The sequence below is a fragment of the Odontesthes bonariensis genome, chromosome 20 (genome assembly GCF_027942865.1).
Source record: "Odontesthes bonariensis isolate fOdoBon6 chromosome 20, fOdoBon6.hap1, whole genome shotgun sequence".
Taxonomy (NCBI): Eukaryota; Metazoa; Chordata; class Actinopteri; order Atheriniformes; family Atherinopsidae; genus Odontesthes; species Odontesthes bonariensis.
The window spans coordinates 14,429,358-14,446,134 of record NC_134525.1 but is presented as its reverse complement, the minus strand read 5'-3'; the positions used below and the strand labels follow the sequence as shown (position 1 = coordinate 14,446,134).

The following is a 16,777-nucleotide window of genomic DNA, read 5'->3' as shown; positions in this document are numbered from 1 at the left end:
ACATTCTTAAAAAGTGCCAAGCAGTAAAGCCCATGGCACTAAAAGGAAGAGTTCTATGTCCAAGCAAAATCACCCTTCACACTCTTAGGTATGAAATGTCAGCAAATGTGCAAGACCTGTAAGATGTGTATATGGTCTGATAAGTGTTTGGGAACCTGTGAAAACTTTTTGAGCTGTGGAGGTCCACATGTAAGAAAGGTTTTCCCATGAAAGGCACACAGTGCTTAATCTTAGGATGTAATGACAAAAGCAGAAAGAGAAAATAAACAAAAGAAAGAAAAAAGAAAGAAAGAAAGAAAGAAAATACGTTACTTGCCAGACAAGAGATGTTACTAAACCTAAGATGTATGTGGCCATTGAATTTTAAAGGAGGCCAGAGGTTTTATTTCAATCTAAAGTGGAACTAACATCTAAGACTTGACACATTGGCATACATATCTCATTCAAAAAATTTGTGCGCAGGCAAACTTCTATGTCAATAGCAGGTGGATGTCCACCCTGGCAGCTTGATTTTCAAATAAATTAATACAAATTCAATTAAAATTTTCTCATCAACAAAAATGGGAAAGTATGTGGGAAAACTCCAACATGAGGGGGTAGAAATAATATAAACATAAAGATAAAGAAATATAGAGATTTGACCTTTGTTGTATGGAATCAGCCTCAGTGATTTACAGTCTGTATCATAGCTTCCTTTAGCTTCCAAAATCAATTTGTAAAAGGTTTCAGGCTGATTTGGAGCAGTTGGTAAAGAGAGTTGGTGTCAGCCATACCAATACCATATGGATGTTACATAATGAACCAAGTAGAACTCTATGGGCAATGGCCAAGGTGAAAACTATTAGATGAACAACATTCTTTCTGGAATAATGTTCTGTGCAAGGACAAAATCAAAGCTGTACACGCTGGGAATGCAGTTGATCTTTTCTTTTTTCCCCTCTTTTTTTAATTGATGACTGGCGTGAGGAAAATAGCTTTCTTTGTATAGTAAAACATGGTGGAAGCTCCTTTACTAAAGAGTAAAGGAGAGACTCTTTCTAAACGGATAAGTAATTACAGTCGACTTCAATAACAAAACCTTCACGTAGAATGGGGAAATAAAGAGAAGAAAGAAAATCCACAAACATAACGGAGCTCGAGTACACACAGCAATTAAGAAACAGGCGGCCATCACTGTTCTCAAAGAGCCTGCCACAAAATATTAGAAGGGGCCGCCAACAATTATATCAAGCATACAGGTGGTGTTTCTTTTCTTTATTTCACTAGAATGAAAAAATAGTTTTTTTTCATCATTGTGTAATAATTTTGGCATTTCAAAAGAATATTCAGATTTTACAGATTTGGCTGATTTGCAATTATTTCTGAGGATACTCAATAATTTTACAAAAAAAAAAAAAAAAAAAAAAAGAGTAGTTTTAATAATTCTGAGCGGCAGTATACTCACACAGAGGCATCGACACTTTGCCTGCAGCCAACTGCATTTTAAAATCTTCCAACTGTCGGCTAATTAGGGTTTTGGCCCTTGGCTAACATTTCCCTCTTGGGTTATCAAAACTGCATCGAAGAAGGTATTAACCTATGGCTACCTAATAATGTTCTCGTTAAAGGGTCACAGCTAAGTCACAGATTTATCAACGGTAAAATTCACTGCTTTGACAGTCTACACCAGAGGCTTCTCTCTCTTGTATGATAAATTAAGTTTACAGAAAACAAACCTCACTTCTCATCACAGTGGCTGATAAGATCTTATGTAAGAGAAGCTGCAAAATTTCTAATTGGCCCATATCATTTTATTTTTCATGAAAAAAAGTCAAATTAATTTCCTAAACAATTAAAGACATAGTTGTAAGACTAAAACAAGAAAAAGGAATGGGGCTGCGAGTCCCTCTAACTAGGCCAACACATCTCTGAACTGTTGGGGGAGGGACCCCGGGGGGGATGTCCTGCTGGGGGTCTCTATGTAACCTGAGCAGTAGGGGGACCCACTTGAAGCCAGGGGGTTAGACGTGGGGAGCTGTATTGTGACTGGTCCAAGTCAAGAATGATAGATGGATGATACTGGTGCTATGTAAAGTTAAGCATGGCTTTTTGACAAAACCCTTAACAAAGTCAACAGGGATGAGGTCATTAAGAAAAATAATAATAATAATAATTAAACAAACTGCTCCTAGTTTTTCTAATCTTGGTGATCAAAGCTATGTGTGTCTATTTTAAATTGTAGCCTTCAGCAACAACAGCAACCATTGTCTCTGTCAGTGTATTTCTCATAGATGGAGAGAAATACTAAATTACCGCTGAAAGAAATAAAGTTGAATTTCTCTGTGTAAATTATGGGCATACAGCAGATTATTTAGAAAAGCTATTGTGTATGATTGGACATTTCCAGGTCTTCATCTATGGCTCTTATTATTATTATTAATAATAATAAAAAATGCTTCCGCCTGGTGACAGAAAAGAAAGACCACAATATCCCTGAATACAGGATATTTAGACGTCTTTGTAATGGAACAAAGAAAGCTTGAATAGAATCTTGACGATGAGCCAAGATAATTATGTTGGAGGTTCACTGAGAAGTACGGCTTAAACACACTCTGTAAATTACAATATATTAAAGTCTCTTTTCAAGACATGGTTAAGTTTATTTTTGAATGTTTGATTGAAATTCAAGGAAAGCTGCCACATATCAAGAAATTCTGAGAACATATCTAACAAATGATGGTTCCTCGTGTTCAGTTCTTCAGAATTTTCACATCTGACTTACAAGCTCTGGGAGTGATCAAACTAAAACTGCTCCGAAAACAGAGACAGGGGGAAAGTTCTCAGTCAAGAACAAGTGTAAATGTAAACATCTCAAAAAGAGATGCACAATCGTTACACTGACAATTAAGAGACTACATGCAAACCTTGAACTATTATGATGGAACAGCTTAGGGTTAACTGTTTTGTTCCATGGCAAGGAAACTTTTAGGATAAACTATAATCTCATCAACCACTGAAAGTAATTTGTTTCTCTCAGCACAATACAGGAGTCGGGTCTTGAACCAGTTTAATATCCTACACCTGGCTTGGTGATTTTTGTCAAGCTTGTTTTTTCCAAAAACAGCCATTTTCTAAATGTGGCTGAAAAAACACAGCTGAATGCTTGTCTCTAGTATGACTCTGTGGTATCACGTGAGTCATTCACATGTTACAACGTGTGCACGGTCGACGGTACATGCATGTGTTGTTTTGGTTGGCTGATGTCTCCTTTGGTGCAAAACGTGTTTGGCAGCACCTTTGACTCTGAGTAAGACAATCAAACAGTACCATGAGGGCAGGCAAAGGCTTCTATTGTCTATTGACAGGTGTTATTCTCTCTGTTAGACACCTCCATTCACGCTGTAATTACACCCTAAAAAGGAAACAAACACTTGTGTTTCTTTCAAAGGGAAAGGCATGAGGGAGTGGGAGTGAAATAAAATGAGCTTTATTTAATATAAGTGTGACAGCATTTAGTTATTTATTTTTTAATGTTTGTGTCTTTGTGTGGGAGGGTAAGAGGATTAATATCAATGAAAATGATACGTTTTCATGTTCACATTGTATTTAAATACCTTTTACTTTGCAGACAGTTAATATTAACGTCTCTATTTTTCTTTTTTCCCTTTCCATTTTTCACACAGATATTGGGATCATATTGTACGAGTATTATATGTACACATATCGTGTTCGTGTGCTTACCTTGGGATTGAGTTTGAATGAATGCTTTAGTCATACGGCACCACTTTTAAATTAGGTTTTAAAGCTGCTATTGATTGTTTGTACTGAAAGTAAATTCACATAAAAAAAATGTCAATGCCCTTGACTGCATGTACTTGTAAATTGAATCTCAGCTATTCTGAGGAGGGAAGGAATGTATGAACGTGTGTTAAGAAGAGAAAAAAAACAGATATGGGGATCAACAAGTTTAAGTGTGAGTGCATCTACATGTGCCACTGCCATTGTTTTAGGGTGCCACCAGCTTTATTAAAGGGTTAATTCAAGTGTTTCAAAGAGGCTTGCAAGCAAATTGTCTATTTTGGAGCAAACATGCTTTAGTAAAAGGGACAGCTTTATTATGCAGAACATTAGTACAGAAGTTTTTAGTTTGTGTACTATTTCTCAAAAGGTTTCCCACACATAGCTTTGTTAGACAGCACGGATTTAGTCCCTCATATAAATATCTTTTAAAGGCTTATATCATACATGTTACCATAATTTCCATCTCTGGAACACTTGATTTCCTAAAGTAAAACACACATATACACGCACACGCACTCTAACGAACCTCAGCTTTGATCTTGTTATCTCCGAAGCAGAGATGCTGTAGGTAGGCTGCAGCATTAGACTGCACAGAAGGGAACTGGTGCTGTAACATCTGGATCACCTCTGGCAACTCTGGATCTCTCCACCCAAACTCTCTGCAGAGAAACAGACAGACAAAGGCACTTTGATTCCTTCAACACGTTAACAAAGCATGCGGCTCACAAGAGATTTTGTGAAAGGAGTCCAATAAATCACAGACTTTCTTACAGACATTCCAAAAGCTAAACAGATTCAACTACTCACTTTACAGGCTACACAGTATACACGGTGAAAAAAAGAAAAGAAAAGAGAAACAAAATTCAGTGTTTCAGCCTCAAAAAGTCTAAAGAGAGAAGGCTCCAATAGCTAAAAAAAAACATGGTGGAACATAAATTAAGCAAATAACTCGCTGAAGGCTAGATTTGCAAAACATACTCATTTTAATCGATCACCATTACAGGAAATTGCAGCAGATCAAGATAAGGCCGGTAAGTTAAGCAAGTGGCATCTATGAACACTTATACAGTCATATGAAATAGAGGCTACACCCTATTTCAATTCAAAGCTTTAGTCTGCAAAAATGTTGAAGAAGTTTGATTCAGCTGCTTGTAGAACCACCTATAGTAGTAAAAACTTCAAGTAATTTTCTGTATTATGTTGTCAGTTTGACACACATCATTGTGGACAATTTTGGGGCACTATACTTTACTTGATACTATACTGATATACTACAATACTATAGAATGCCTCATTTCATTGACGTTTTGGGAGCATTTGTTTATGCGGTGTACTTTCCTTTTCACATGACTGGAAATGTGGAAGCATCTGGTACCAGAGTATCAGAAATAGGCTTCCACCTAAGGTTGTCTCAGCTTGGGTGAGGAATTTAATCAGGAGTGTTTCAGAGTAAAGATGAGCCAGCTGAGGAGACCTTGGCATCTGTTTTAGATCCCTTGACCGCCTCCCATGTAAGGTGTTTTGGAGCCCAGTGTTTTGGGAAGATCTCGGCATTTGTTATTACCCCGATCAAAAATAGACAAGGGGCATGAGCGAAGAGCAATCTTTCAAACAAGCTGCAGTGTATTTGATGGAATCAAATCATTGATCATTGCCACAATCTGATCAATTGATCTTCTCTACAACAATGACATGAGCAGAATGCCTAGTGTCACTGATACAATCCATATTTCAACTAAGTGCAAGTATGACAATGGCAATATCTGTGTCTAAACAGAAATACTTAGAAAGCTTTAAAAAGTGTGTGGCAAACATGAAGATGATAGGATTACTATGTAGTAGAACAAGCTAAAGGACAGCAACTGAAATGTAGATGATGTAGGTAAAACACAATGAAAGTCGATAAAAATAAAGAGAACATATGTTCATGTTAGTTTTTGTCAGCCTTTAGAAGGAGGTCATAGCATTTCTACTGCCTGTAAGCTGTCCACAATGTGAGTTATGTTTTACACTTTCAACCATTAGAAGTTTACACTTCTATGAACACAGTGGAGAAAGTGAAATAAATGTTTCATCCCTTGATACAGTAATGGCCAGGAAATGGTTCCCTCTGTTGTATTATCCCATGCTGAAAATTGTTTTGCTCTGTCCCCAAAATTAGGAAATCATAAGTGTGTCAGAAAGCTTGAAAGACTGTGTGCACACATGTGGACGTTACTGTTGCTACAAACTACAGTAATTTGTTCTCCAGTAACTATTCTGCACAGTATTTCCCTGTTCCTTTCTCTTCCTTTCTCTGGGCTTTCAGAAAACTGTCAACTCCACGTTGAAAATTTGCGGCTCCCATCGATTGCGGTGTTAGAGGATTGATTTTGTTGTTTCTGCCTTCATGGTTACCGTTCTGTGGTAAAATGTGTGTCTCACTGAAATCCCCATCAAGCTATCATGATTTATTTTGCCTCCTAGCTCTTTCAGCCCAAAAAATGAAAATGTGGCAAATATGGGACAATTGACCAGCCTGGGGAGTAAAAATTGATGGGGTAGAGGATGGCGTTTATGTGTGTGCATCCAAAGTTTTTTGCGGCGGAAAATGAAGGCTTAACACAGCGCTCCCATCTCTGTTGGATAAAGAGAGTGCGGTGTGTGAAACATCTGTGGAAAGCGGCACATTCACAGGAAATAAACATGGCTCTCAAAGATAAAGCATGCTCCAGCGTGGACAGCTCTTTATCTGCAGAATGATAAGTGTTCATTCAGGCAGAAAGAAGGACTGAAGGAGGGAGGTAAAGGAGAGATAGAGAGAGGGTGGGATTCCCAAGGCATTTAGGGGATTTAGGAGGAGAGACCCTCAAACAACGTTTCTTCTTCGCACAGCCAGATACTATCAGGGCAGTTTATTTTTGAGTGTGTGGCAAGAGTAAGATAGGATCATGATGTGTGTTTATATGGACACAACTGCCTCTGTGCCTGTTAGGACCTGCCACTGTATGCTCATGTGTATTTGTGTGGTTGCATTTGCAAGTGTATTATTCCTTTTCTGTACTTAAGTATATGCATGCATCTTGTAATGTGTTGATGTGCATGACTATGTATGCCAGTTTGAGCGAGTGCGTAATCCATCCCTTACAGCTTTCCAGCTCTGTCAGTGTAGTTAATAGAAAGCAGAGTGATCTGCTGATAAGATAAGCATCATGGCTCGCCATTAATTAAAAATCCTGGTAGGGATAGAGACAGAGTGAGAGGAGAAGAGCAGAGGAAAGAAAGAGGGAGACAGGGAAACACAGAGGGAGACTAAAGAAGGGGGGTTGATGGAAGAAACAGAGCATTCAGGGGTTCACCAGGCAAAGGGAACCTGACAGGAGAAGGAAAATAAAAGAGGAATGGAAAAGGAAGAAAACAATGCTAGTCATGTCAGCACAGGTGCTAATGAGAGTTATAGCCCCGGTAAACGAACCACCAGGCGACATGTTGCTGATGTGAAACAGCAAGATGCAAACAGCTTGCAAAGGAGAGGACTGATCAAAGAGGCAATGCCAGCAAAACTTCGGGATTCACACCAAATACCTACACACCTTCTGAGGAATCTGCACCACAATGTGCTGCTGCTTACAGGGCACATTCTTTATGGAACTTTAACAAATTTATGCCCTAGACATTTATGCTCTGGATACGATAAACCAGCGTGTATAAGAAAAAATTAAATGCCACTGCTGCAGCGTAGAGCTCCATGTTCCCGGTTAGATAGGCTTGCTTGCAATTTCACGAGGCGTGCGGAGGCATGATGCAGCAAAATTGTTTCAGTGGAAACGCTAGGTGTGGCAGCAGAACAGTCTTAAACAGTGAGAAAAAAAAGTGGGTGGAAGGGGGTTGGTGGGAGGATAAGGGTGGCGGCAGTGACGGTGTAATATAACTGGACAGTGGTAAAGACTGTTGTACAATGTTAGGGCTTTGATGCAGACACACACTGCTTTCAGAGGACATTAAGCTGATTTATATTAATTTTGTGTAGACTTACTCTGGCCCGAGCTGTGACTGCTTTCTGCTTGACCAGAAACTCTTAAATGTCTTCCTTTTGATTAAATGATTGATCTTATTAGAGGTTGCTTTTGTCTCAAGAGGGAATACACATCCCTATAACTGTGTAATCATGTTAGACTCCCTGCAACATTAATAATACTTGAACCACACACACACATACGTGCGATGTAGATGAAGTTATAAATCATTTTTTTCTCCTAATACAAACGCTGACCATTCTTCTTATGTCACGAGACAGCTGAGCTTTTAATCGAAACCCCAAAATGATCACTGAGAGAAGCACACAGATAATATAATATGTTTCTTAGCCAAAACATTAAAACCATTGACATATAAAGACATCTGACAGCAATCTAATGGCAGAAGCCTCCGTTATCTGGATAATACATGAGGTGCATTTTTAACCAGCAGCACCATGACCTTTAAGAACTCTGATTAGGTCAAATTAGTCCGCTGTGTGGTGTTGTTTAAATTAGTCCTAATCGTTGTGCTTATTATCTTACAGAGTCAGTAAAAGCAGAAAACGCACTTCAGCTCTATTAACTAAAACGTTGTTGAAATCGGTTCATGTTACACATTTCTATGGGTCTTTGGGTGAAACAGTTAAAGATGAATGTTTATGAATGTCTTATTGCTCTGATTTTATTGCTTTCCTGTCACACCATCCGACCATCACAGCTTGTAAACGCACCATTCGTTTTCCCAGCTGACTGAAGCTGTTTGGAGTTTTTTGTTCAACAACTAGTTCCACAAAACAACTTAAAGTGAACAAATTTTAAGAGCTGTGCTAGATATCAAATGTGACATAACTGAAACAAACACTAAAACAAAATGTTTGGAATGCCCGACCAGTCAGAAAAGTTGATGATGTATGGAAAATGTGGCCATCCCAAAAGGATCAGTAATTACTGAAGATTTTTAGCAAACTCATTCAAAATAATACAGTTTTTTTTAAGGTAATTTTTATTTGGTCATTATAATACATAACAAAATATAAACATCCATCGATTTCTTTGATTATGTTAACTAAGATAAATATCAGTAAATATCATTTGATGCTGTTTTATCTGCAGACACAACACACACACACACACACACAATTTGTTGTATAAACAGACATACACACAACAGTTTAACTCTGTTTTTTCGCAGGGATTCATTGATTGATGCTGTGAATGACTCCATTTCCTCTCTGGTAGAAAATGATTGAAAGTGGTTGTAGTGACAGTAAATTAAGCTTTGAAAACAGTTCCGCAAGTAGTACTATTTCTCATGCTTAAAATTTTCTGTTGACACAGTGTTGTTTCTTGTATCTAATTTCTATTTTCACCAACTATGATGCATTATAGGCGATGTGTTTTTTAAAACCAATGATTTAGGTCTTCTGGCCCAAATCACATCCATCAGATGTGCCCACAGCACGTGAGTGACAGCTCCACACAGGAAGCCTGTCCCGCTGGCCTTAATCTGATTGGACAAGGCCTGTCATGTCTGTTAACTGATTGGAGGGTCAGGAATGGACAGACTGGCGGTGTGAATACCAAAGCAGATGCTAATTAAGACTTGAACATCAGTCTTCATCAGTGTTCCACAGACAGGACAGAGAGAGTTAGCAAGGAGTGTAGAGAGGAAGAGCACCCCTTTCTTTCTCTGAATATGAAATAAAAGTAATTTTCTCTTTCACCAAATCTAAATACTTCTAACGTACCTTACTTTCAATTCTCACTTTCTCCATATCTTTATGTTAATCACCTTCGTGAGTGGGAATGGGAAACAAAAGTAACACACCTAAGATTACTGTATGTTTAAAAATGGAATGGATGTAAATCTTGCACTGTACTGTGACGGTGCTGTCGTTTTCACACATCAGACTGTATTTGCATCTGTTCAGTACTTGCTTGCTCGTGCAAATGTGCCTCTATGCATCCTCGGGTGGAGTGCATTAGTGACGGTAGGAGAATAAGAATAATTCCAGCCATTCAAAAGATAGTAAGCAGTAACAGGATGCAGATGCACTAAAAGTGTATTGTCAGGTATTTTTAATTAAGATATTGTCCAGAGAAGATAGCCAGGACCGATGTGCCCTATTGCCAAATTTCTCACTGGCACAGATAAAGGAACAATTTATTTCAAGTGCACAAAGAGCTACTTAGCAAGAATTCAAGGTAGACAGACCTGTTAAGTTTGTTATTTTTGATTTATTTTCAAATCTAATTGAATCCAACTGAATGACATTTAAGAGTCCATTTTGTCTAGATCAAGCAGAGAATCCTGATCTGAATGTGGGAGAGGTGAATATTATTAAAAGAAGAAAAGCGGGAATGATGCGCCATGCCTACACAAATTATTTTTAAGTGCAGTTAAATAATAGTGGTCAATTACATTTTGATGTAAGCATCATGCACCAAAGACTGCATTCACTGAAAAAGGCCTTTAAAAATTCTAATATCTGAATGAGAAGGTGCTGAAACCGATCAAGGTGGTTAATGGACGTAAAAAGCACTAAAGTTAATTTATATTGTCCACTCAGAGTCACCTTTTTCAATAGCTATCTGTGATCAAGATAGATCGAAACTTTAGAGATTCTTCTCACTTGCTAGAGGATAACCATAACTACATTATTTTCCTTCAGTTATAGTGGAATAAATTGAAAAAAAGAAAAGAAAACATTTACCATCCAAAATGTCAATCTGGGGTCTGAATAAAAAAGCTGCTCAACATTGCTCCCTAATAATTTTGCACACTTGATCATGGGGTGTTAATCACTTTCAGCCACACACCTTATCATTACATAAATACACATCATATTAAATTTAAACTGACAATAATTATATCCATTAATTATATCCATATAGTTTAAAGCTTTCAAAATTTCTTGAAAATGCAGTCAGAAAACACATGCAAACAAAACATAAGAGACAGCCACTGACTTCAGGATGAGTTGCATGTTTGACACAAAACATGATAAATAACTTCACCATCAACAGTATTGGATTGTCTGCGTTGCCCTGTGCCTTATGGCCTTTAAAAATATTACACGTTCTGCCGATATTCCTCTTCTGCTAAAAAATTCTGAGTGGTGCTCTGGTGCATCTGAAAGCAACAAACAGCACAGCCACAGTAGAGGGGATCAATGAAAGGTGGGGGAATGAGAGAGGGTGATGCCCATAATAGCTGGGCAAGCAAATAGATAGACAGAGATGGAGTGGATGGAGCCATGAATGAATACCATCCAGAAATAAGCAACGGACAAAAATCTGTGGTGAGTCAGCTACAATGAAAATGCTTCATCTTCTGCCACCACCCTTACACACACTATTACCTACTGCTCTTCTGTTACGGATCGGCAAGTGTAAATAACTAGTGATTACAGCTCACCTTTCAATGGAAACAGCAATGTGAACCTTAAATTGCACACTGGAGGTAAATCGTAAAAAAACAAGAGAAGAATTCATGAGTAAACATAAGAAAACAACATGATGGCATGAATATGAGATACATAATGAAAAAAAGATGAATGGTGTGGACAGTGGAAGAGTAATCGCACCACTTCAGAAAGACTCTCTCCTTCCTATTTCCTTCCTTTTGCCTGCACACAGTAACCGTCATCCGTGTTGGTCACCCTCTCTCTCGGCCTTGTATTCCGTTTTTTTCTTTTTCTTTTAAATTTACTGTTCCGTGCAGCATCCACAGAGACAAAGAGAAAAAAATCAATATATGTTCTCTTTGGAATCTTCCAGCTGGGAATCTGAGGCTCAATGAGTTGAATAAAAGTGAACAAAGGATTTAGTGAGAAGAATGAGAGGTGTAAGTTGACAATGACTAAGATGGAATAAGACAAAGGGACGATGGTGGGAGAAGAGCTAGTGTCTGACATAACTTAAGCAATTCAAATGTATGTTCACTTTATTATGTTAATAAGTTATTGTGTTGTGGGTTGAATGCAGGGGCTAGCACTGTTGACTCACATAGCCTTACTATGTATCCAGGTTTCCTTGGTTCATTCCTTAGGTTGCTGGAGTTAACATAACAATACTAACTCTGTATGGAGTTAGCATGTTCTTCCTGTGCTTGTATGGGTGTCCACTGATTTCCAGTCCAAAGACACCGACTGTGACTAAGACTGTCGGTGTGCATGGTTTTCTCCATCCGTGCAGTTGACCTGACCTAGCTTTTAAACTATGGAAACTGGGATAAGTGCAAAAACTCCAAGACTTCCCTGGTTCAAGCAATGAGTGTACTGTGCTGTAATACATGCTCTCCCTAAGGGATTCCCAGCTTTTCTCAGATCAGCTCGGAGATTTAACCCGTACAAGAAGTGCTGGGTTGGGTAGGCTCAAATGTCCCCACCCAGTTGGCCATACATGATAGTTTTCTGGAGGGAGGTGCATCCTCATTAGGTGCCTCAACTGGCTATTCTCAGTGTGAAGGAGCAGTTGATTAACTCTGTAAGGTAAACTAACTTATAATTCTAATACTCACTGGATAAAATTCAGTGAATATTAAAATAGTCCAGAATCTTTTACTGATTTTCCAAGTAGAAAAATTGTATTTAATCTACTTTCTTTTACCAGGACCAGAATTAGAAAAGAAAATAGAAAATGTTGATACAGAAAAAAGGGTCATTTTCAAGTATTTAGAAATTGTAGGAAGGTTTTCATATCTGTTTGTATCACAATCCAGTTAATTGTTCCTCGTGTCAATAAGTCTCGCAGTAGTTAATAGAAGCTTCATTTTTCAACTCTTTGCTATTTCAATATTGTCTTCAGGACAAGTGTTTTTATTGCATAACATAGAATGGATAATCTACTGTAAGAGAGGATGTGTTTGTGAGGTTAGAAAGGGTGGGGCTGGCCATGGGAAACAGTGTGCAGAGCCATGGAGCAATTTGCCAAGGTAAGGAAAACTTAAGCGCTGGCCCCAAGTCTTTGCAATTAGCTGAACACACAGAATCAGAGGCCTAATCGAATAGAACATTAAGCTGACAGACAGGTGTTCATTTATATACACACCCAGAGAGGCCTGTGCACCCATGCATATACACAGCCTATAGAATTCATTTACTTATTTAGTTAGGCAAAGGTGTACACTCACATGTACCCAAACCTTCAGTAACGCACACTCATATCCACAAAAGTGCACACCGTTGCACAAAGCCTATGCACTGAAGGCCCACAAAGATACGTTCTCATATTTACTAACATACACACATTCACACAGTTATTATCTTGCATTTGCTGATCAGTAATTTTGAGCTCGGTGCCACTAGTCCCCTGCTGCACACTGCAATTACTGGATGTTTACAAAGGCAAACAATGGGCCAGTGAAACATATTCTCAATTCAAACATTCATTAGATGGGCCAATAGCAGCTGAAGTTACCTGGACTATTATGGTGTATTACACATCACTCTCATTAAAACCGAGGTATGTAAAGTGTAACACAACACAGTTTAAACTATGAAACATCCAAACATTAAGATATGTGCTTATCATAGAGAAGACAAATGGCAATTACATCAAAACTCACAAATTAGTATTTGGGTTACCAGTTTTAATTCAATCATTTAAAGAGGCACCATATTGATTTGCTGCCCTTTAAAAGTAGGTGTCATGTCTTTAAGAGATTACCGTTAAACATTAAGTTGGCAAAATTGAGAAGAAAGTGAAATTAGTTTGCAAATTTGACTAAACACATCTTGCAGGTTCCTACCCCAACCTCTCTACCGTCTCTCAGCTTTGTTCCACAAATGCTCCCTGTAGAAACACTGTCTTGCACATGACAGTGAGCAACCACAGGTGATTAGAAATGGAAGTCACTTCAAAAAAGAGGATGCTGAGGTAGTTGATTTTTTTTCACAGTTTGTCTCTTGTACTACTGTCGGAGCATGGTGATAGTTTCAGCAAATGACAAATTCTGATTAAAGATTCTGTGTAAGATTAACACATCTGTCCCTTATTCCAATGTGACTAAATGGAGCCTACTTTAAACTTCTTCAACAATCACGTATCAGCGAACAACTATCACAAAATTGGGCAATTAAATACCCACCATCTACAGTCAGTCAATCAAACTATAGACCCCAGTTTGAGATTACAGATGAACAAGAGCTTGGTAAAAAAAAAAATACTACCCCATTGTGTCTTGATTTGCAAGCTTGTACAATCATGTCAATGTGTCTCCTCTGGCCTCTGAATAACAAACACAAAAGGTGAGCTATTTTTACTGTGATGATGCTAATGAGGATGCTGGCCTATGAAAAAATACGTGTGTGGGAGAGTCTGTGTGTGTGTGTGTGTGTGTGTGTGAAAATACGTGAGACCAACAAATGTGCCCTCAGGTCTCATCCCTAATGAAGGTGCCACACTGTCAGTGTGTGAGTCCTTGTGCATCACGCTCGCACAAATGATCCAGAATTATTCTGTCAAATGAATATCACCATGATAAGGTCAAGCACAATATTAACACAGTGTATTCATGTGTGAGTGTGTGTTGTTGTTTTTTATGCACATGTATGCAACACACTGCCAGATTCCCATTACAGAGATATTTACGATTGAGGTCAGATCTACCGAGCCATCAAACAAAAAAAGACTATTTGCAAGACAACATGGAGGCACTCAGAGGCATTCAAATTTAAAAATGGCCACTTATTTTCACTGCTCAAAATATACTTTTTCTCTGAACTGTCTCTCTTTAGCACATTAACTCACGTCTGCCTGAGCATCACGTGAACTGCCAAGACAACAAACATCGAACAAGCGTACTGACACACATATTAACACGTCAATGTTCACAGATCATTAGTTCTTCATATGCTACCTTGGAGCAACAATATCTATAGACAAATAACAGATAAAGTGGAAACAGAGATCTGGAGGAGACTGACATTTATTGTTTATCCCAGAAGCAGAGCAGCAGCTTAAGAGCTCTAATTCCCATGTGTCTAATGCACAGACACAGAAACGGCTCCAATACATGAACAATGCAGTTACATCCAACATTTGTGTGTAACAGATTCCAAGAGGAAAAAAAAAAACTTTCAGGTTGCACTAAGAAGCCTTGAAGCTTCTGTTTATTTTAGGCAAGGCAACAGCATGTCCACACAAGCATTCTCAGACTTTGGGGGGAGGGCTGAGAGATGCAAAAGTTTTGTTAGTTGTGCTACAAGGGGGTTTAAAAATAACTCTTACAAACAATTATGTTAGAAGTTACTTTTTTGACAAAGGTGACTACTCGCAGTCAAAGAGGGGGTCCTACACTGTAGCATCTTTATCAAGAGCAGACATAACCTGCTTTTGACAAAGCAAGGGTAATTCTTTTCGCTAACATTTACTCTCCACTGATCGCTGCTCATCCATTTCCTTAGTTTACCTCTAATGCAAGTAATTCTTCTGTTTACTCTCGCTCAAATAAAATGAATGGCCATCAGATTCAAATGCCCATCAAAATGGATTCAATTCAGCTAAACATTAAGACCTTAAATGTCCATAAACAACACAGTACAAACAAACAATACGATAAGTGAGAAGGATGATATAACTAAAAGGAATTCAAAAGGGACTAAATCTGTAGGCATAATGTTGTCTCAGATTGTTAAACTGACAGTCTGAGCATATTACCTTTTTTCTATCTTTAATCATTTAGTCATTGTCAAACTGACACTCATCTTCCATACAAGTCCTCTAAAGAATATGCAGTTTAGCAGATCTGCAAGAGCTAAATCAAAATGGAAACAGTATTCCTTTTAGTTTTCTTCCTACCACACATTACATGATAATTGTGATCTTGGCTTACAGTTCACCTTGAGGTGACTAAGCTCTCCTTGGGGATTGTGAGAGTTAGGATGTGGGTGTATTAATATTCAGTACTGCTTTACGTATAGTGTGTTTGTGTAAGTATGTGTGAGTGCATGCAACCTTCAAAAAAAGAAAACAAGTTATAAGCTTACACAGTTGCAGTATTTTTTAGCTAATAAAGTAGCAGCAATACTTTGTACAGTAGTACCAATTCAGTGTTTGGTGAAAGGTTGTCCGACAACATGCTGAAAATAATGCTGACTATTGAGATACCATAAAGATTTAGAACATAGGTGTAATAAAATAAGGCATGATGTAAAAGAAGTAATTATAGAAGATGGAAAGCTGCAATGACAATAGAACAGATTAGACTGATGAAAATTAAATCTTTCTACTTGTGATATTGATTGATAAATAATAACTCTATATCTGTATATCTCATAATATCTCAACCAAATGGTATTGGATGCTATGTGTCATGAAATTACATTCGTAACGGCCTAAGAATTCAGTCTCAAACACATGCCCGCACAAACACAACCTCTCAAAATGGATAAAGTGAGGATAAAAGCACTCATTTGCTTCAAATAAAAGGGAAGCAAGTGTGAAAAAAGAAACAGCGCAGTGCAAAAGACACATAACATGCAAAATGGCAGGAATCACACAATATATTACATATTGCACACTATACACTGGGTTAACTGAATATACAAAGAAAAATTATTTCACGGCAGTATGCACTCAATAGTGTCTTCTTCCCTTTGTGAATGTTGAGAACAGCCATGAAATTTCATTTGCCTCCTCTTTGATTAATATCATCTGAATTTTGGATTCATGAGAGGCTTCACATTCAGGGTGCACTACCTCGATGCCACAAATGAATGCATCCCCTGAAGTTGCATAATTTCACAAGAAAACATTTATTTTCTACATGCTCACTCAACCTCGCTGAAAACTGTAAACCCGTGATGTAGTGGGAGTGAAATTATTACAAAGCAAGAGCGATGCTTGTTTGACAGCCCTGGAAGCTTCTCTGACTTCTAGCGTATTTCGTTTGTATCTTTAGTTCATACTCTCCTGTGATGGTGTATTTGCATCGGGAAAGCAGTACCTGAAGCAGTATCACCAGGACTACTCGACTCAAAATGACAGTTATTTCA

General features: G+C 38.1%; 1 protein-coding gene across 4 annotated transcripts in view; it reads right to left on the bottom strand.

Moving 5' to 3' along the window:
* ctnnd2a (catenin (cadherin-associated protein), delta 2a) overlaps positions 1 to 16,777 on the bottom strand; it is a 256,392-nt gene that overhangs the window by 72,174 nt on the left and 167,441 nt on the right. For all 4 annotated transcript variants that reach the window (XM_075452088.1, XM_075452090.1, XM_075452089.1 and 1 more), the window contains exon 13: positions 4,307 to 4,439. In XM_075452088.1, the coding sequence (XP_075308203.1) occupies positions 4,307 to 4,439 (133 nt within the window). The remainder of the gene's footprint in view (positions 1 to 4,306; positions 4,440 to 16,777) is intronic.